The 23,356-nt window shown below is 35.5% G+C and overlaps 1 protein-coding gene across 2 annotated transcripts in view; it reads left to right on the top strand.

Moving 5' to 3' along the window:
• Window positions 1–23,356, top strand: part of LOC121863231 (bromodomain-containing protein 3-like) — a 244,323-nt gene that overhangs the window by 163,272 nt on the left and 57,695 nt on the right. For both annotated transcript variants that reach the window (XM_042361722.1, XM_042361723.1), the window contains exons 9-12: window positions 3,786–4,179; window positions 7,509–7,679; window positions 10,076–10,216; window positions 21,311–21,445. In XM_042361722.1, coding sequence (XP_042217656.1) covers window positions 3,786–4,179; window positions 7,509–7,679; window positions 10,076–10,216; window positions 21,311–21,445 — 841 coding nt within the window. The remainder of the gene's footprint in view (window positions 1–3,785; window positions 4,180–7,508; window positions 7,680–10,075; window positions 10,217–21,310; window positions 21,446–23,356) is intronic.

Below are 23,356 nucleotides of genomic sequence, written 5' to 3'. Positions count from 1 at the left end.
GTAGTCAGCTGAATGCACATGGAGCCTCAATAATTTTTTAATTAAGTATGTAGATTACATGAATTGGATGAAGCAGAGGAGGAGACAGAGCTGGGTGGGTCATCAAATTTGCTTTCTTCAGACAGTGCTAACATACTTACTTGTTGAAGGTATTGGATCATCTTTAGGGAGTGAAGAGGCAGCAGTGGTGGGGTGTGAGGAGACAGCAGTGGGGGACTTAGTAAAAAATATGTCAAATTTAGACTGCACAGTTTGCCTTTTCTTTTCATTGTAAATCTCCCTGTAGCAAGCAAGTGTATCTTCGATCAGTCTGTCAACTTTTGCAAAACGCTCAACATTTTTATCCATTTCTTCAAACATTTGCATAACCTTATTAATAGTAGCAAATGCCTCTGCCTTGTCCTTCAAAATTGTTGATATTTTCGAGTGAGAGAAGCCAAGGTCGCGTGAAATGGTTGCTGCCATTTATCCATTTTCATATTGCATTATTATTTTCATTTTCATATCAAAAGTAAATGACTGTATTTTTTCTTCTCAGCACCACGAGAACTCTCACTTTTATGCTTGCCAGCCATTTTAAAAGGAATTACAAACGAAAATTTTGTCAGTACACAGTGCGATCACTAACAACAACAATGACGGCCAAACACCAACTGAGTGGGCTACGGCTTCGATGCTGTACACCATGAGGCGGCCCAGCTCATGCTGTCATATGGGGTCACATTACGACCAAATGTTTCGGGACTTGAAAATATGTAATGTGAAAAATATTTTATACGTCCATGGCTGTTGTATGTCCGGGATGTCGTAAGTCGAGGAGAGAGATATATATATATATATATATATATATATATATATATATATATATATATATATATATATATATATATATATATATATATATATATATATATATATATATATATATATATATATATATATATATATATATAGTAAACAAGTTAAAGGGAATAAACATTTCTTTGTGTGCCAGCGTGAATTAGTAGGATGGGCTGGGGGGGAGTTATGTTATGGTTAATTTTCAACTTGTCATTTCGGATACATAAGCTTAACTTTCTTACCCCACCCTTCCTTTTTTAATACTCAGTTACATATGTTCGCAATCATGCAGTGTGCAGGAAAGTAAAAGAAATAACTATTATACAGTAAAAAACAAAGAGTATAAACATTTCTTTGTGGGTGGGGGAACGTTGTTTAGGGTCAGGAGTAGGAGCATGCCCAGCCGGGCTGGGTTGCTATGGTTAGACTTGAGAACGGCCAAGCATGATGCATCCAGCGTTTATGCAATTGTTGGCTGTGTTAAACTTCATTTAGCTTTTCCCTAATGGTTTTTGCTGCATATTTTCATCTTGATAATATTTTATTAATATTTTCAATGTGTTGGGTAGTAAATTACAGTACAGTAGTTGTGTACTGTTTATTATTAGTTAGTTTTTTGTTTTATTTTTTCGTGAACTGATTTTAAGTTTTTGGGGTATGATATTGGGGTTTTCTTGTCATTGGGGAATCGGACTCTATTTTATCCATATGTTCTTTTATTCGCTATACGAAAATTCATTTAACGAATTGTTTTTCAGGAACCTAACCCATTCGTATAGCGAGGGATACCTGTATATGTTTCAAAATATAATTCCAAAATTTCGAAAAACAAGGATACAGGAAATGACATCATCACAATCACGCTTACCAACCCTATCAAGACGACAGGAGAGGTAGTATTTAGTTTAAAGTTCATCACACCCAGGGGTAAAAGTAATTGATGGTCTGACTGTACCTTTTAAAGATAAATCAGTAAGTTTTCAATTTATATAAAGGTATATAATTTGTAACACACACACAGCTCCATAACTGTTGAACCTCATAACATTTGTTCCCGTGTAGGTGTGGGGGACTAGTTTATTAGGTATCATCCATTAACAAGTTAAATTTTTTATTTATTTTTATTTTTTTTATACGGGGAATAACCCACCCTGGCACAGGTTACTGGCCCACATCGGGTCCCGGGGAGCGAAAATGTAATAATAATAATTCAGATAAGTAAAAAATTTTAATAAAAATACAAAAATGTAAATAATAAAATAATAATAATAATGATAATAATAATAACTCTGCAATAATAATAATAATAATAATTATAATAATAATGATAAATAAAAAGAAAAAGAAAAAAGATCAAGAGTGAGAAGCAATATATGTATGTTGTGTTGTCAGTGGTAAGAGAAACAATTGAGACCCTGCAATTGTGTGTAAATGAGGCAGAAAGTCAGATCAGCAACCTGGGACTTAGTCACAATTTTGGTGATGCCATATGGCAGCAGGGTCTACCATTAGACAACACATTATGCTTCCAATATCTTCCCAGGCGGTAGTACCTCCCTGTTTGGTAGTTGCCTACTACCAAATACCTATATTGGTATTCACCATACAGCTGGCTAGGTTCCTAGTAATGTCAAGTGCTAGGCCTGTTTGTAAGAGGAGGATTATACTGTATGAATGTCACGAGATGATTTGATGGTGATTCCATGCATCAAAGTTCCTTGTTACAAATTGAGATTTAAGGTAAAACACTGCTTTTTTATCCTATGACTGGAAGGTTATTGTCATAAGCTGTCTGTCCATCTTTCTCTTCTCAATTCCTCCCTGACTAAAATAACTTGACAAAAGTAGCTCCATGGCTTTGGAGTGACCCACCGAAACCAGCCTCTGGGATGCCCATCCATGTGCTACTTGGCACTAAGCTGGTTGTGGTATGTGCTTGATGGTGGAGCAGCCTTTTAGGATGCTACCTCAGTTTGGTCTTTTATACTGTCAACCTGTAAATTGCTCACCCAGAACCTTCTGTACAGACAGTGGGCCAGCCCAGTAAATGTCGCAGTGACCAGAAGAATAACACCGCTGGTGTCCTGGATGCCATCAGGAATGTTGGAACAAAGTTTTATGGCTAGATGCCCAACAGCTGGCAAGGCAGGGTTGCATCTCTGATGTACTGTAATAAAAAAATTGGTCACTTACCTGTGATCCATAATTGTGTCTTTTGATGGTGAAATATGCAAATGTTACCCGTGATTTGCTTAATTTATTAGTGCTCAGTGGTTGAGAAGGCCTTTGCACTTTTGTAGTGCTTATCAGCTCAGTTGGCTTTTGACACTTTGCTTGTATCACAGTTTGTCTTCCATATTTCTGTCAGTATTGTTAAAATTCACTGTGGGCATAATTGTTGTATTTTTTTATGTTGAAGTATGTTTAGATGAAGATAAAGTACCTTTTTGTTTTGGTAATACTGAAATTACATTTGGCTTGTCACATTATAAATGACAGTGTACTTACATGACACAGCTGGTTACAGGTGGACGTGGCACATATTAAATATTTATGGTACTTTTGCAAATTGTCCCCCCCTCATCTTTCTTTTTAAAGCCATACATTGTTAATTTCAGTTCCAACAATTGTTTATTAATTTTGGATTTCTATGTGAGGTACACCTGGACATTCTATTCTTTCTTCACTATTCTTATCAAGAAATTAACAGTTTTCTTTTTAATTGGTATCAGTAGGAAGTGCATTTTAGGGTGATCAGTAATGCTAAACTATGCTGTATCTTTTGGCTTTTCACTATTTACCACTTTATTTGTTATTTCATAATTTTTTTGTTTCACTTTTAAAATTATAATACTTGGAGGAAAATTGGAAATTGTATTGGAGAGAGTTAAGTATTTTTGTCATTTATGACGATTGTGAGTATACAAGGCAATATTTCTTTTCAGTTATTGGTTGAAGAGTCACTAAGAAGAGGGAAGGAAAAGAAGAAAAAGACCAAAAAGAAAAGTAAAGATCGTGAAAAAATGCTTGCAGAATTACCTAATCTACCAATCACCGCGGCGCCCATAGTAAACCAGAACACGCCTGCTGCAACAGTTGTTGCTTCCGCTGTAGCGCCTCCTATAGCACCACCTCCGGGCCCAGTTCCTCCTAAACCTAAGAAGAATAAAACAAGCAACAACAAACAAAAGAGACAACGGTCGAATGCTAGTAAATCAAAGAAAAAGACAGCTGGCGGAGCTCCGGGCATGGTGTTTGATTCTGAGGATGAGGACAATGCCAAACCTATGTCCTATGATGAGAAAAGGCAACTTAGTTTAGATATAAATAAACTTCCTGGTAAGTTAATTATGTCATGTCACAAATTAAGAGGTAATTTTAAGAGTACAGTACTTTTAATTTCAAGTTTTATTTATGTGCTTAATTGGTTGTAGTTATTTTTATCCAATTATATATACAGTACAGTAGAACCTCTATACACTGGAATTCGCTTTTTTCGGACCCTCTGAGGTGCTCCGAACTGCCCCTCCATTTATCTTAAATATTTGTAAAAGTCAGGAAAATCCAGCATCAGTCCAGACGGTTTGTGTGCTCTTAGGTGCGGTTGAACATCTGTGCGTGGGTGTCGTGTGGCACACGTCTTAGTCCTACCTTCATATATATCACATCAGTACACCACACCTTGGTACCTACACTTATTTACATGATTTTTTTTATGTGGAGTACAAAATTATTGTCTTCACGTGGGATACTTGAGGGTTTTAAGAAATGGGCAAAATTATGTAGAATACCTGTTTTAAGAAATAAGTAAAAAAAAAATGAAAATAACAACACATGCTCACTGAATACTGTACAGTGATTTAATAGTGTAATCAGCTTTGCTGTGGGCCTAATAAGAGCTAAGGCACTATGTTTGTAAACAGGTGGGGAGGGGGGGGGGACAGGACGTCGCCGCATTCGCCAGGATTATTTATTGATTCAATATTATACATATAGTTTCACTATGGGTATTGTTTTGGATTCACAGAGACATGATTCACAGGATTCATGGATGGGAAATGGGACTGTCAGGACTTTTTTCGGCGAAAGTACACTCATTTCCCAGATTTTTCTTTATTCATAATGCACATGAGTACATTAACATGACTTTTCCACAAATTCTGTGGCTACCTGTACTTTTATATAACACTTTACTGAATGAAACAGTCGTGTCAGTGAAAACAGTTGTCAAGAACCAGACTTATGTTTGATGTTCTTAAAAATCTATTTGGAGCCCACATAGGCGGCTCTGCCTCCCTGGGGACTGGAGTCTGCCCCAATTAGTCTGGTGTATCGAGGTACTACTGTATACAGGATAGCCTTTTATTTTGAATGTGCTACACACAGCACAGTCTGCCTCTGATTACTGTGTATTTGCCATATATGGAACATGTAGATATTGAGAAAACTAGACAGGAAACCAGTTGCACTAAGGGTACACTTGAAATTCAGACCAGCTTGTATAGCCAGATTCCTCTTATTTACATCATTCTTTATTCTTATAAGTGTGGTGTGGATGTGACTGTAATAACAACATAGATGGACTTTGTGTGAGACTAAATATTTAGAATTCACATATTTATTCATGTTGCATTGATGGTGCACTTAGTGTTCAGCTCTAAACTAGATGCAGTACAGTATCTGCTAAAGTGTCTTAAAACCTACGCCGGTTTTGTACATAAACTGTAATATTCCTGTTAACTTGTACAATATTCTATCACCAACATGAATGTTATGTTGTGTGCGTTTGATGCTTATTATCCGGGCGTTGGTATTAGTAAATCTGGGCATGAAAAGTGAAAAACATCATAGATGTCAGAATTTTTATTAATTTTGTTCTTTTTATCCTGTGTGGCCTTTATTCCTATTTACCTGTACTATAGTGTCAGTAGAGATTAGTGCTTCCCCCCTGGAGTGATGACTACCAGTGTATCGGTTACATGTCTCAGAATCACATTTCTCTATTAGCTACATATTATGCTTGAACCTGTTCATTACCACAGTTCTAGAGTGGGACTTAGTGTTGAAATTTTTGTTAACTATTTAGCCAGTCAAAAAATATTAAGTTTTTAATTAAAGGTAGGTTAGAAAGGTAATTTTAATCCTGGTATACAGCCTTGAGAATAATGTGTAAACTCGTCATTAAAAAAACGAATGGAAATCATTATGGACAAGTACATGATGAGAGACTTGGCAAACACTGGGCAGACTCGGTGTTAATCCAGTTGAAATTAAAAATGAGCCCAATTAAATCCATTTGAAACTGTCTTTAGTCCATACTTCATAGGGGAGAATAATTTAGGTAAATTCTCCAATTGGGTACTATATTGTTTTGCAACTTGGTATCAGGCTGATGTTTCTAGCACTACTACTACATATCACATTTTTATCAAGGGAACAGTCTTGGTTCTCTAAGGTGAACATTTACTGTATGTATGTGGCTATAATTGGGTTTTAAATTTTATTGCAGAAATGCTATTGTTGTATATGAGAAAAATATTATGACTCCTGTACAGTGGTCCCTCGATTAACGAAATTTTGGTTAACGAATTACCTTCCATAAGAATCTTCAATTCGGTTAGCGAAAAAAAATTTGATTAACGAAATCCTTACGAAAATCACATTTTGTTTTGAACATCAGCTGATAAGCTGAGGAGGTACTCAGCCAATTCAGTGATGTTTTCTATGTTTACATTCAAACTAATCACAATCTTATAAGAATTCCAGCAATGCAAATTAAATTCACCCCGGTCACTTCTATTAAATTTTATAAGCAAAAAACCCTCCCTCCCTATCCCCCCACCCCCTACCTTCCTGAGAAACTTTTGGGGAAAAAGACTAGGTTTACAGTTAGGATAATATAATTTGCATTGCTGAAATCCTTGCAAGACAGGGAATAATTTGAATATAAACGTCATATATTTTGCACAAAAGATAAAATTTTTGCTCTCCCTATTGAAATTCTTAAATTAGATCTAAAATTTTTATGTCTGATGCAAATTTTAGCTTGTTTATATTCAAATTAATCATTATCTTATAAGAATTCCAGCAATGTAAATTATATTCTGGCTTTACTTTGTATATACTTTTCTGTGAGCTGGAACCAATTACCCAATATCCCATTGAAACAATGGTTTCGGTTAACGAACGACCTTCTGAAACGAATTGTGTTCGTTTACCGAGGGACCACTGTATTACAATTATGTATTGACCGATTCCTTTCAGTCAGTTTGATTTTGTTGAATGAAATGTCATTCATTTTTGTTTATAGTGGTTTTCAAAGCACATTAGACAAAATTGCCTTAAGTTCTTAACTGAAACAATCCCATTTATCATCTACTATTGTTGCCATATTATTTGGCATATCATGTTTCAGGTTGTCATGCATATGTTTTATGCCATTTCTTTATTGTGGTAAGGAAGGGGTTAATTTAAAAAAATAATCAGTTTTGATAGTGTCTCAAATATATAATTTGTATCAACTTGACAATCCAACCATTTCTTACATTATTGGTTAGTACAAGCTGTGTTCTCTCTCTGTTAGAAATCTCCCCAAAGTGTTGACTTATCATCCTTACTGCAACATTTGAAGGACATCAAGAGAAATGATGTTAATATTTTTCCAACAGGTGACAAACTGGGACGAGTGGTGCATATCATCCAGACTAGAGAACCTTCGTTAAGGGACTCTAATCCAGATGAAATAGAAATTGATTTTGAAACTTTAAAACCTTCAACATTAAGAGAACTAGAAGCATATGTTGCCTCCTGTCTTCGGAAAAAGCCTAAGAAAATATACAGTGAGTATATTATTTGGTATTTATTTATTTTACAAGTCTTGTTCCTAGCTACGAGAAACGGCTTTCAAGGGAGAGAGAGCGAGACTCATGTTTGCATTGTTACGTTGATTACTATACATTATGTTTAGATATATTTTACCCTGTTGCTTCCATGGAGGAGGAAAGGGTAGAAATACAATGTCTATTTCTAATGTTTGAATTAGCAAACCACAAAATCTTTAATTTTTAATTGTATAGCAGTGGACTAATACCAAACTTGTTTTTAGGGGATTTATATTTGTAATATTTTCCATAGCTCCTGTTAGGGAATGAATTTATGAGTGTGTACCAGGAGAAAATTAAGAAGTACAGTAAAACCTCGATTAACCGACCCTCGATTTACCGACTTTCGGGTTAACCATCAATCACTCCTAAAAAAAAAAAAAAAAAACACCAGGGATTAGCCCACCCGGCACAGGTCACTGACCCACATCGGGGCCTGGGGGGCGATAATGTAATAATATTAATAATGATGATAATAATAATAATAATAATAATAATAATAATAATAATAATAGTAGTAGTAATAAAAAACCATAAATGCAAAAATGAAAAAAAATGATGAGTGAGAAACAATATATGTATGTTGTGTTGTCAATAGTAAGAGAAACAATTGAGACCCTGCAATTGTGTGTAAATGAGGTAGAAAGTCAGATCAGCAACCTGGGACTTGTCACAATTTTTGTGATGACATATGTTCTTTGACTTTTCCATTTTTTATTCACTGTTTCTGTGCTGGTTCATATTTATTTACTAAAGTGGTTAATGTTTTAAAGCAAATTCTATTGAAATATGAATGGCAAATGAACAAAAATGAATAGAGGGAATTAAATGAGGTAGGTTAGGGAAAGGTACTTTGAAAATGTATGTTTTATTTCCGTAGACTTTATGTACTATTAACCGACCTTTCGGATTATCCGTCGGCCCCTTCCCCCCCATATGTGGTCCGTTAATCGAGGTCTTACTGTAATGTGAAGAAACGTGCATTATGAAAGGACATAAAGGGAGGTGGGGAGAGACAAATATTTAGGAGATGATAATGCTAGTTTAAATAGAAACAGAATATTTTATAGTGTGTGTAAGAGTCAGGAGGAACAATGGGTGATGAATTGGATCCCAGAGAAACAAGAGGAACAGGAAGCAATAGATAGATGAGAAATGCTTCGAGAGAGGGGATTTGTACTGGGGAAATACTGAGCAGATATTATACGAGTGTGTGAAACTCTAACTGGATGCAAGCAGGAGCAGCAGATTAGACACTACAGAAATGATGTGATAAGAATAAAGAAAATAAGAAATACTGAAATCAAGTGGTGATAAGATAATGAAAAAAAATGAAAGTTGATCAGTGTTCGTTATGGTAGTATGGAAAGATTAAAAAAATGTGAAGTGAAAGAAATCATATACAGTACAGTAATATCTCTGTTAGCCGGAATCCCTTAAACCCGGAACTCCGATAGCCAGAATTGAAATTTTCTTGGAAAATCGTTTCCAAAGCCGGAATTTTCCAAAACTCCTCCATCCCCGGAATTTTCCAGGTATCAGGAGAGAGTGTCTCTCGGAAAATCGTTCCAAAAGCAGGAATTTTTCGGAAAATTCCTGCTTTTGGGACGATTTTCCGAGGGGCACATTTTCCAGATACGTACCTGGAAAATTCCGGGGATTGAGGAGTTTTTTCTGGGTTTGAGAGATAAAAATCAGGCGCATTTTCTGGAAATTCCGAGATAATTTTTCCATTACCTGGAAAATTCCAGGAACGAAGGATATTTTTCCGGGTTCGAGAAATTATGTAATGGGCAATTTATGGAATTTTCGAGACCATTTTTCTGTTACCCGCAAAATTCCGGGGATGAGGGATTTTTTTCCTGCTTTGAGAGGGTCGCCTCTTTACCCGGAAATCTCTCATTCCTGGAAGTGCTCTGCACCAATTGTTCTGGCTAACGGGGATATCACTAATTCAGGTAATGATGATAAGTAAGAGATGCATAGACTAAGGAGATGAAAGTAGGGAGTGAACAATGGACTTATAGAAATAGAATGGGCAACCAGGAAATAGCAGAGTACATGAATGATAAAAGAACAGGGTGTCACATGGTTGATACAGATGTTAAAGCAATAAAAGTGAATGAATGACAACAAATAGATAATAATATACCTTTGCTCTTGGTTTTGGCCATCCTGTAATATACAGTTGTATAGTAGGAAATTGCCCAAGAGACTTAAAAGGGGGGGGGGGATGTGAAGTGTAACATGGTCAGCTGGTGAACTGACAAGAGTATTTCGGTGTAAGTTGTGGATGGTCCCCCTTCATGAAAACTTTAGATTATTGTAATTTTTTTTCTCATTTTTTTTTCCAGCCCGACCTGAAAAGAAAAGTATCCAGTCGAAATCTAAAGAAGAATCTATGGCAGAAAAGAAACAAGAACTTGAAAAACGGTTGCAGGATGTAACAGGACAGCTGGGAACTCCTGTAGCGGCAAAGAAAACGCCCAAGAAAGGTTAGACACTACTTTTATATATATATATATATATATATATATATATATATATATATATATATATATATATATATATATATATATATATATATATATATATATATATATATATATATATATATATATATATATATATATATATATATATATATTATATACATATATATATATATATATATATATATATATATATATATATATATATATATATATATATATATATATATATATATATATATATATATATATATATACATACTTGGAATATTTGTGAAGCGTGAAGTTTAGTTTTAATTTTGTAGTGTTGTTTAAGGGCTAGCTGGTTTATGTTGTTTGTTAAGCTGGATATTGTGTATAGATCTACTTATGACTTGTGTAGTTTTGATTCGTCACTTTACAGTACTGTATATATTAAGTTGTGTTGTTTTGTTTAACACTTGCACACCATGACATCTGCATCAATTTTTTGTTTTGTTCAATTGGCACTGATGCCATTCTCGCGTCACTCAAAAGGAAAAAATCACCCAAAATCGAGGAATTGTGATTGACATATTAGATTTAGGGAAGTCACTCCTCGAACCATTCTCTCTCATGGTAATCCAACACTAAATAGATGTATAACAACCCCTCCTAGTGAGGCTTGAGCACTACAGTTGTCTTCCAGCAGTCGCAACAGAATGTGCTGCACTTTCCCTTTAAATTTTCTCCCTTGTCTCTCACACACACACACACTGTCTGTTGTGCAGTAATATTCATCTGTAAAATTGTTTGTAAAGTATTTATTAGCTTTAACAAAATGGTTATTTGGTTTATTTTTCAATATTTAACTGATTCAAACCTTTAATGGTTGTTTGTGTGTAAACTGATGGATATTTTTTTATTTATTTATTTTTTTTTATTTATTTTTTTTTTATTTATTATTTTTATTTTTTACTAATATTGCTTCCAACCAAGTTGTACATACCAGCACAATTCTAAAAACATCTTAACATACCTAGACACTTATATTAACCAATGGATTAAAAAATAGTAAATAGATAAATAAGTAAGTAAATAAATAAATAAATAAAATAATTTGTAAACTGAAAAGGAAGTGAAAATATTTGGAAATTTTTCCAATATTTATTTTTTTTATTTTCTTTAATTTCTCAGCCTTATTATGACTTACCCAATTTCTGATTTCACCAATATGATTTTTTTAAGGGTCACTAATTTACATATAATGCAGTTGGTTCCATGCCAAAAGGTCACAGCTAGCCCCATGCGTGGGAGGGGATAATGTTACAGATACGACTGTGTGTGTGTGTGTGTGTGTGCAAGAGTGTTAAGGAGTATGTTGATGGTCTGTTTGGGACAATGTAGATATAAAATAATGTACACAAATCCTTCATTACCTCAAGGAGGCATTATACTTGACCGCCTTCACTTCCACACCTGTAAAGTTAGGTTCTTATTTATAGCTGAGTGAACTGGGGTCTGGTACCCTATGATAGAACCAGTGATGTTCTTGGGTTATGTTCTGGGATGACTTAAGGGCGAGTCAACAAATAATTGATCAATATAATGTTGAAGGGGAAATAATTTCCTGGATAGCCAGTTAGGAGGAAATATTAATTATTAAAACCCTGTTACAATACAGTACTTATTTATGTATTTGACAGGTAAATAATAATGCAGTATACTCCTGTTTATGTGGGAGGTTTCATCCTTGAGGGGTTTATGTAAACATGAAATCATGCATACATGAATACAGTACCTACAGTGATGGAACAGTATAATTAACTCCTGGGTACCACCAAGACCATCCAGTACAACAGTGTTCACCCCCGTTGTTCTGTATTACAATCCTCTTATAGCATTAATTTTATACTGGAACGTTTGATTCAACAATCTTCCTGCTAGCATTATAAGCACTGAATTATCATGAATGTAAATGAAAACCATGGTAAATATTCACTGGAAGGAATATAATCCACACCGTGATCACAGTTATAATAGCAGGGTCAGGGGAATTTAGTCAAGCTGAGTGCCTGGGGTGAGTGGAGATGTATGGTGTGTTCATTAAAGAATGCAGCATCAGATGTTCAAGAGATGATAATATGGAACCTAGTGAAAAACATTACCGCATGGGCTAAGATGAAACAAGTTGTATGGATGGTGTGCCATGTCCATTAACTGATATAACATCAGTTGCTCTGAAATGACAAGGTGGGTGGAAAAAACAAAACATGTTGGCTGAGGCCTGGGTGAGTATACAGTAGGGTGGGTAAAGTGAAGTGAGGTGCTTGGTGAATTAAATGAACATTGCCTGGACTGGGGAAAAGGGATTAGCCACCAATTGAGGTGTGTCATTGTGGTCCTGAAGTGGCTTAGTGACCATAGTGAAGTGCCCTGGTATTGATAGTCATGATTGGTGATGGTGATCACGGCAATTTGACATATTGGTGATGGTAGGTGCCCTGTGTTGGTTATTTTGGTTGTGGCGATTGTAGTTATGATGGAGTTTGTTGTGAACTGTGTTAGTGTTGTCATTTATGGTAGTGTTTGTTGTTCGTATAATGAAAAAAATAAAAAAGTGTGTAGTGATTTATTTATTTACTTACTTACTTACTTACTTACTTACTTACTTACTTACTTACTTACTTACTTACTTACTTACTTACTTACTTACTTACTAATCCCACTTTCATTGTCTGTCTGACTATTCACTCAGATCAGTTTGGTATATTTCTCTAGATCAACTGTACAGTGATTGCAGTGAAGTGTTTAATTTCCATTTAGTTTGAAATCAGCACAACTCAACACCTTGCATCCTTTGATAGCCATATTCCATATATACTTTTACCCCCCCCCACTTTTTCTACCAAGCACAGTTCACATATCCTTACTTCATTCTTTTTCTCTTGTTGCACATCTTTTATCACATACCCATAGTTCGTCTGCCTTTTTTCTTTACACTCACCATTTCTACACCTAATTCTAACAACTGTCCAGTGTTTCACATAAGTATATACTGTATATACAACAGTCATATACTCAAAGGTGGGCATTCACAACTTTTTTTTTTAGCCCTACAACTGCAACTGCTAAAATAGTTGCGCTACAATCACAACCAATTTAAAAAAGTTTGCACCAAGCGAAACCACAACCGCAACGCGCAACTTTAAAAAAAAATTAAAATAAACAAATACTATAATAAAAAAATTGCCTTTGTATTTAGAAGTAAAACAAAATATAATTGATACAAAAAAGTTAATATTATCAAGATTTTATTACAAAATTACAAAAAAATGTCTCACTGCCACTGGGGCTCATCACGCTACAGTTCAGAAATATGCTGCCTGACCTGTATCATGTGTATGCTGAAGCATTCTGTCAAACAGAAATTTTTGTAATGCACGGCGCTAGGGATGCCCGTTTGTTTATGCGGTCGTATTCCAATTTTCAATTATTGCTGAAAAATTTTGCGTGTTGCGCTTGAAAATTCTTGTAAAAGTTGCGTTGCAACCAGTTCCGCAACTCTGGAAAAATGTGCGGCGCAACTGTAGCAATTTTAAGCGCAACCAAAAAAGTTTAGGTACAAGTTGCACCGCAACTTTTTGTGGCGTAACTACCCACCTTTGCATATACAGTACTACACAACTAACCTAACGAGCTAATTTGCTTTCATGTCATATAATTTACTAAAAGCAAAAAAAGATTTTTATTAATTTTTTTTTTTTTTTTCATTTTAAATTTCTATCTCCTCTCTTCTGTACCCTCTAATGTACTCAGGCTCAGCAAACCTCAAATGATTAATAAACAGCAGTTCACACAAGTGTCCCAAAGCAAATTTGGTATAGCTGTTCCCAATATTAGAAATTGCTATGAATAATTCTTTATGCATTTTTTTCTGAAAATCATTGGTCATAAACCCAATTTAATGCCAGAAGTCTATCATTTTTGGGATGTTTGTGATTTGTTTAAGTGCATTGAAGAAAAGGGAGAGCATGGTTTATAGGCTGGCAACCATCTGAAACTAGATTTTTTAGTTGATTCACTCAGTCAAACGTCTTGTTTATATATGAAGCCATATCCGAAATCATAGTCAGTAACCCGAGTATTTTTTGGCTTGGGGAAATAAAGTGCTTTTTGTCATTTGTTTTGATTGATCCAAATACTGTCTTGTGTTCATTTTATTTCGTATTTGTCCAATCAGCAGTTTTGTTTTATTCAGAGAAGCTGGCTTTGGAACAAAATTGAAAGTGTTGGAATTTGGAAGGAAATGGTTGTAGAGACTAAGAAAACATGGCAAGAGTTGCTGAGAGGAAAGGTGAGAACAAGGCAAGGGAGATAAATCATGGAAGTAGGGTGAGGTGGAATTGTCGCTGATTAGAAAAAAGAGTTGGAAGTACAACATGAAGTGAAGAATACAGTATGAAGATGACAATCAATTAGCATTGTGAATAGGTTGGCATTAAAAGCATGACATGAGCTTTTGGATAAGTGACAGAAGGTTATAGGGATTGATTTATTATTTCATGGCCAAGTATGTTTCCCAAGAACTTTATTCTAATTGCCCTTATCATTGATATTTCCAAGTGAAAATTTAAAACTTTGTTAAAAGTGCTGCACTGAATGCTAAGAAGAGTAAGAAGAAAAGGTGTGCTTCATTAGCATTCATTATTCACCTGGAAGCTTGTGAAGAGTACCAGACATTTTGGGATATTTATATTTAATAATTAAAAAGACCTCTCACTTAACAGATTTTATCTGCTTGTTCCTGTTATCAGACAACAATATTGAATTAAATATGTTGAGAGACATGCTGGATCATGAGGAAAATTTGAAAACTGAAAAGATCTCTTAATCAGCAGATTTTACATTTCTTGGTTCCCATTAGTAGGCAACCATAATGGGTTGAAACCCTGACTGTGTAGTGAAAGGGTTCCGCTAACCTGAATGTCTTTTAATGCGGGGTTTTATTGTATTCAGACGTGTTGTACAGAGCAGATTTAGGGTCCAATCACTTATCCCAAAATAATTTGATATCTTACCTTAATTTTTACATCCCATTATGCTGGGGTTCAGTTTTGCCATTTTTATCTAAGATGCACATTTTATTTTAAGCCTTTACCTGATTAAGTCAGGGTGACAGGAAGCAAGAATAAATACACATTCATACATCATATTTCATTCATGTTGCTCATTTTTTTTTTTTTTTTTTTTATGGCATGCTCTTCCATGACAAGGTAGTCATGTTACTTCACACAAGCCAGCATCACCCACAGCCTTTCTTAAAAATCCCTTGGTGCTATGATCTTGGCTTTTTCTCATACACACTGATGCTTCCTGAATGTATGTTCCCCAGGTCTATAATGCATCCTCCACCATATCATCCCATTTTCTGGGTCTCCCTCTCTTTATGTTACATCTCTAAATTATACATTCATTTTACCAGTGTCTCACTTCCCAGTCTCTCAATATGTCCACACTATCTTCAGTTAATGTCTGCACTGCCAAAGGGATTATTCTTGATTGGTGGGATATACTGTATTTGTTTTAGCTAACTGATATATTATGAGTTATTTGGTGCTTTGAGTAAAAAGGCCGTACTCTATGTGCATTGTCAACAGAAAGTTTCATTGGAGGAATATGGCTGCAGCATATGCAGCTGGGCAAATTTGAAATCTCCCATGTTGTGCAAGACATTAGGTATTGAGCACATGCTCTGTAATACTGGTAGATAAAAGAATTCTCAGATTGGCAAGTTACTGCAAATCTGATTTTTGGGTGAGCACTTCTGATGGCAATATATCATGGTTATTGGAGTGAGATACATATATGTAATGAAGACGTTGGTGGGGAAATATAGCCATCCAAAAGAACTGAGTGAAGAATTAAAACGACACATAATAATTAACTGAAAATTTCAGACGCATAACACATGGATATGCTGATAACCACAAGGAAAGAAGAAAACACGAAGTTCCCAAGCGCTTTCGTGTAATTCACATCTTCAGGGGTAAGTACAGACTAAGTAGAAGTACAAAACAAGGTATATATATATACAGAGGAGGGTGAGATCAAGTCCACAATGGTCGGGTATTAGGTAATGACCCTACTAATCTTCAAAAAGCACTGCAGCAGTCGGTAGTCAGTATGTACAAACTGGATAATTTCGTAATTAAGAAGATTTGTAACCAGGTGAGAAGGTTGGGTCAGCTTACCCTCTGACCTGACTACCGACTGCTGCAGTGCTTTTTGAAGATTAGTAGGGTCATTACCTAATACCCGACCATTGTGGACTTGATCTCACCCTCCTCTGTATATATATATACCTTGTTTTGTACTTCTACTTAGTCTGTACTTACCCCTGAAGATGTGAATTACACGAAAGCGCTTGGGAACTTCGTGTTTTCTTCTTTCCTTGTGGTTATCAGCATATACCTGGATCACGCGCACCGACAGTGATTTACTTGCATAACACATGGATGTATTTTATGAAGGCTGACCCCTATCATGAGTTGAATGATGCTTGCTGGTGTATGGGTACAAGAAAACAAGGAAAAATTTGATAATGGATTGGTGGGATGAGAGACTGGCAGTGTTCATTTAAAAATGAAAGAGAGGATACATGCCAAACAAAAATAAAATTGAGGTGGGGAGGATGTTCGAATAACTGCTAAATATAACAGATGTGGGAGAGGTAGAATTATCCTGTTGAAGACATAAATAATTTAATATATTCAGAGTAAAAGAGGTAAAAACACTGAGGAAAGAGGTGGTGAGACTGGCTGTCAGTAAGGTCATGAATGGTAAAAGACCAGGAGTGGATAGAATCACTATTAAAATGTACAGGATAGGAAATAGAATAGTAAGATAATGAATGCACAAGTTATAGATGACAGGGAGGGATACCAAAGGATTGGCAGAAAATTGTATAGTTCTTTATATAAAGGGGATGTGATTGGAGTGTACTGTGAAATTTATACGATAATGTCCATTAACTATACCAAGGAAAAAATCATCAACCTCAACATTTCAATGGCTATTTTCCACACTTTCATGTTTGGTAGAGTTATTACTGAGAAAATTGTAGCAAAGACAAGAGTGTACTAGGAGGAAAAGCCATGTGGTTTCAGAAACGGAAAATGTGTGGATCAAAATTGATTATGAATGTGAATAAAAGCAGTGTAATGGAAGTAAGTAGAGAAGAACAACAAGGAGAAATAAATGTTAGCTTGAATGGAGATTGAAAGGTGGAAGTGGAGCATTTCATGTTTCTGGGGGTTAGTATGTTAACAGTTGGCACGAGAGATGAGCCACATTTTACTGGAAGGTAAGGCAATATTAGGTGGATTGAGAAATGTACACGAGGCATGCAAAAGAAATACTGTACTGCGTTTAATAGTGTGATGAAAAAAACTACAGAAATAAGATGTGAAACCAAAGAAATGTTGGACAGAGAGCAGGTCATTAAATGTTAAGTTGGTACGTGCATATTAAGAGATGGTTAGGGAAGGAATGGTAAAAAGAGTTTATAATTCAGAGTTGTGTGGTAGAAGGGACAGAGGAGGACAAAGGTGGTGATGGGAGATTGTATGAAGGAATCACTAAGTCAAGGGGATGGAGATTGAGGAAGCAGCAGTATGCGAAAAGGAGTGGAGACCATGGCATGTGAGTATTTTTGGGGAGAACACATGCTGTTTGTGGGTGATGCTGTCTTATATGAATCAATGGGGATAAACCAGATTTAAGAATTTGTTGTGGAAAGAAAGTATCATGCCATAACAAAACACCATATTTGTGGTAGTAAAAATAGATGAATGACATTGAATTAAGGGAAAATGTGTGTCTGAGGAAAAAGTCACCACTCAAAGTTGAGAGCTGAATAAGTTTGTTGCTATAGCAGCTTTTGCATCATAGCTCTCCCTTGTCAGCCGTCTTAGCTTTAACAGTAATTAACCCTTAGTTCAGTAGTCTCTCTAATTGAAGCAGATCATGATAGCTCTGCTTCATAAAGAGTCCACATATAAAAAAATATATATAGTTCGTAGGAAGTTTTATAACTGCAATTCTCAACTCTTGCATATTTAACAGTAAGTTCATTTTCAGTCTTAATCTGATTCAGGATGTTAGAGTTGTTTCGTTTGTATTAACAATGGGGAGCTTTTACCTTTATTGAAGGCAAGAGGACCTCTCTGCTTGAAATGAAAGATGTGTTGTTGTTTGACAGTGAAACATGGCCAGTTAAAGAGGATGATATACTGTACAGTATATAGGCTTCTACAGGCTAAAATGTAAATGGTGAGATGTATGTGTAAAATGATGTTGAGAGATAGGAAGTCCTGTTTGAAGCTAAGAGGACAGGTGGGTATCAAAAGTTTTGGTGAGGTTTTGTGCAGAAGTAGACCGAAATGTTCAGGCATATGGAGAAAATGTCGTGAGTTTGATTGTGGAGGGGAGGAGAACTAGGGATAGGCCAAAAATGACATGGTAAGAGGTGAGAAATGACCTCAGAGAGACTATTGCTTGCAGAGCTGCCATCAGGTAATCGTGGCTAACCCATGCAAGTTTGGAAAAAGACCATAAAATGTTGATGTTGCTGATGCCCTGTTTAATTGGTGGTCATTAGTGGTTCCATCCTTGCACACAAGTGTGCATCTTTAGTTTATGGAAAGAGATCTCTGTTCTTGCCAAGTATTGATGAATTGAGAAAATACATTTAGATGGGCTTGATGTCTGGACCCTAATGTGTCTAGTCTCTCTTTCATGTTGTCTATTTGACATAGAGGCATGGAAGAAGTTTTTACGTGGTAAGGTTAAGACGAATCTTTTTTTCTAGAATTTCTCCTCTTCCATAAATGTGGGCATTGTTGTATAATATACCTGTACAGCTTCTGCTAAATTGTACTCTTTTGGCAAGCAGTGGAATGTTTCAAGGTTCCAACTTTTGTGGATGAAATTTCAGCTTTGAAATTGCTAACAGGTTCCATTTCTTAAGTACAAGTCTACTTTGGAGGTGTCAGCAAAGAAAGCTGTGCTCTCGACCATTTTCTTTTAAGTGTTGATGGCAACTTCTTGACTGTTTAGCTACTTTGCTTGATGTGTTTTCATCTAGGATTGATCTTATAATGTTATTAGCGGGTCTTATGGGAGATAGATTGGTATTTTTGGTAATCTACTCAAACTTATTTTCACTATATCTGAACAAGATAGGTTTTTACAAAGAGAAAGCATAAGGGGAGATTATGCTGTAAATCTATTCAAGATAATCCTTGCCAGTTGTAATGTTGACCCTCGACTTATATCTTACTGTAAAGAAGTTTTGTGAGCGCTTCACGATGTTATAAGGGAATAATAGCTTGATGAGTGTTAATTATCATTGTTGTTGGTTAGCATGGGCTGCAACCCATGGACTTGATTGGTAAATACACAAAGTCTCTTTGTCCAAACTTGGCAATGAATTAGAGTTTCTAAGATCATTCCCTGATTTCTTCTTTAGCTACTGTATTGTTGTTGACAATTGAAGATGAAAATTAAATACAATATAGCATGCACGTGTCCTCTACCTTATTACAGTACACATTAATGGTAGAGTGGGTAGTGGGTCAGTTTTGCAGACTTTGCTATCAATTTGGAGATTTCTCTATATTTATGAAGTTATACTATATATATATATATATATATATATATATATATATATATATATATATATATATATATATATATATATATATATATATATATATATATATATATATATATATATATATATATATGCAAATAAATCGCTTTGGGGAACTTCGTGGTTTTTTTTTTTTCCTTGTGGTTATATATATATATATATATATATATATATATATATATATATATATATATATATATATATATATATAGGTATGATATGAAAAGCTTGCTTGATAGGTCTGTGGTGAGTACAGACTGTACTCACCCCTGAAGATGTGAATTACACGAAAGCGCTGAAACTTCGTTTTCTTTCCTTGTGGTTATATATATATATATATATATATATATATATATATATATATATATATATATATATATATATATATATATATATATATATATATATATATATATATATATATATATATATATATATATATATATATGACTGCTTAAATCTAACTGTTAACGTAAATTTCAAGTTAACTAACTGCTTCCATAAGGATCTTCAATTCGGTTAACGAACAAAAATTCGGTTAACGAATTTCTTACGAACCGACCTCAACATGTTTTCGCTTGCACTGGCCGGGCAACCAGCTTTAGTATCAGTCCGCCAATACATTAATCGGTTCTAGGGCTTAAATTCCTAACTATTTTAGTAAATATCAAGAAGTTTATACTATTCAATAATTTTAAAAGTTTAATATTCAATTTTTTAGTCATTTTAACAATTATTGAACATAATTGAAGGTAAAGTGACTAGTTTAAAGCGCAGCATCCAGCCTCTTAACACAGCAAACAGGCGTTAGTCTCTCTGTTTTCACTGGAGGTAACATCTTGCTTGAGACTCTCTTCAACTAAACGCTTTTTTCTGTGTTTCCAAGCAAATTATTGGTCATTTTGAAATATATTTTACATATTGACAATATATAATGCAGTACAGTGTTGATTTAAAGAAAATAATCTTGAAATACACCAAGAGAACTAAAATTTTATGGGTGAAATGGTGCCATGGGGTGACTTCTCTTCCACCCCAATGCCTTCTCTTCTTCCTTCTCCTCCACCCCCATTGTAATTCCATCATCATCATCATCATCATCCAGGAGCCTTCTACATACACACCTCAAAGTAAGTGAACTTTTCTACCATTTTTGTTGAATTTAGGAAATTTTCGGTGAGCTGGAACCAATTACCCAAAAACCCATTGAAACAATGGTTTCGTTAACGAACTTTTCGGTTAACGAATCCACCTTCTGGAACGGATTGAGTTCGTTAACCGAGGGGTCACTGTATATATATATATATATATATATTATTTTGTACAGTACTTTAGATGTTATATATAGAATGAAATTGGTACGGTAGTTGTCTTTGTAGGTATTAATGATAAGTAAATTAAATTTTTCTCTTCTTTTTTTCCAGAGGAAAATAAGAGTGTTGATGTGGTTGGAGGAGGCACATCACGCTTAACAGAATCCAGCTCCTCCTCTTCAGACAGTGATTCATCCTCATCTTCATCATCATCATCATCCTCAGATTCCTCAGACTCAGAAGCAGGTTAGATGTGCATTTCTCTCCCTACGAGATAAAAAACATTTTTGTATCATCGTGACCAATATTGTTATGTCATTCGACTGATATATTTTTTCCCATTTTTTATTCATTTGTACATAGTCAGTTCATTCCTAATGTGCCAGATAAAAGTGGCACATGAACCTATTTATATTATAAGTTAAGCTTGGGGCTGTCTGGTTCCTATCAGGCCCTGAACATGACAGTGCTGCCTTTCACGTTTTCTTTTATACAACTGCTCTTAAGCTATTATTTTCCTCTTCCTGAACCTCTGTTCCTCTTATTCCTGTGTCCATTTCTTATCTCTCTCGTCTCTTCTCTCTTTCTCTCTTTTTTTTTTTTTTCCTCTCTAGAAAGTTTAATATTATTATTATGTTAATGACTTGTCTCTCCCCACCACTGTGGACACAAGAACAAGGCACAAAGATTGTACTGTAAGGATCAGGCCAGAGTGCAGGGATGTGTTCAGGGGTCAGCGAGTTTGTGCACTGGGATGCGTTGTGGAGCTGTTGGTTGGCATGAGCGTGGTCAGGCTGGGTCACACCTACACGTGGCAGACAATGTGAATGGTGGCTTATTGCTCACTGTTTCACTTGCACCTGAGTGCCAGAGAAGGGAAAAAGGGTTGGATTGGTTGAAGGGGAAATTAAGGGGTTGAGGTTGGTTGCGTTACCTCTTTCTTCATCAGTTCAGTATGTTGTTATTCATGAGTTCTATGGGGGCCAAAAAAGTTTTTATTGTTCTGCTGTCACTGCCTTGGACCAAGTGAGCACATGATGCTGCCGGCTTGCTGGCCTCCAACACATTGTTTGCACTCACTGGCTTCATGTGGTCTGGATCCATAGGCCACAAGGTATCATCACAAACCCACTGCAGAGGACACTCAGCCCTTCCACTGAATATGTCAGTCCTCAGTGTAAAACTCTTGTGTCGCAGTGGCAAACATGCTGATACCTTGTTCTGCGGTGGAAGGGGTATAGCTTACCAGTACCTGAGAGCGGGAGGATCTGATAAAAGACTTGTAACAACAGCTAAACCATCCTTCCACCTTAGTGCAGTAACCTCTCAAAGAGTGAGTGTTTGTATGAGTGCAAAACTAAGAGTGAGGATGTTAGCAGAGTGCTGTACCTGCTTCAACACCAGTATTGAAAAACATGGTGCATCATAATTCCAGTACTGTATAACTGTAAAGCTCCATCTAAAAATAGGCTTAAGTTCTTTATTTAAAGAATTTGTACTTTCACAATATTTTTTATCCCACAAAAAATAAATTTAAATTTTGTAACCTTAGGTGATGCTGTGAGATAATATAAGGATTGTAATGATGATTCTCCATAGATGTAAGAGCGGATTTATTCTGCTATCACATCTATTAGGTCTAGTATATCTTCTGTATTTAGGTGCGTTTGCTTCATTTCAAGTGAGCAATAAGCTATCAGTTGAACATTGCCAAGCGTTATTGTGAGCCCGTGGCCAGACCACCGCTGTACATATGAACTAAGAAAGTGGTATGTACTCCTCCTGGTGCATCACTGTCACTTAACATGTGTTTGTGTCTTTATTAGCAGATACAAATGTTGTATTATAAAAAATAAACAAGTCATCCTTCTAATTCATTATTTCCTTGTCCCATGTTGTCCCCTGGACACAGATTGCACTCTGGTGATCCTCGTAGAACACATACAGACATGAGGTGGTGCTTGTGGATATCCCTACTTTATTTCTTATTTTTCCCTTGTTGCTACATACATTGAATGTGGTTTTACCTGTGCTTTCACATCAAGCATACATCACCAAATGGTAAGTACAAAAATACCACATGCCCTCCTAACTCTCCATAGAACTTAGTATGGAACATGTTCGTGCTAAAATTATTAGAAAGTTTTATTACCGAGT

The sequence above is a fragment of the Homarus americanus genome, unplaced genomic scaffold, assembly GCF_018991925.1.
Source record: "Homarus americanus isolate GMGI-L3 unplaced genomic scaffold, GMGI_Hamer_2.0 scaffold46197, whole genome shotgun sequence".
In the NCBI taxonomy this organism is placed as follows: domain Eukaryota; kingdom Metazoa; phylum Arthropoda; class Malacostraca; order Decapoda; family Nephropidae; genus Homarus; species Homarus americanus.
The sequence above is the reverse complement of the archived record's forward strand: the minus strand, read 5'-3'. Positions and strand labels throughout refer to the sequence as shown.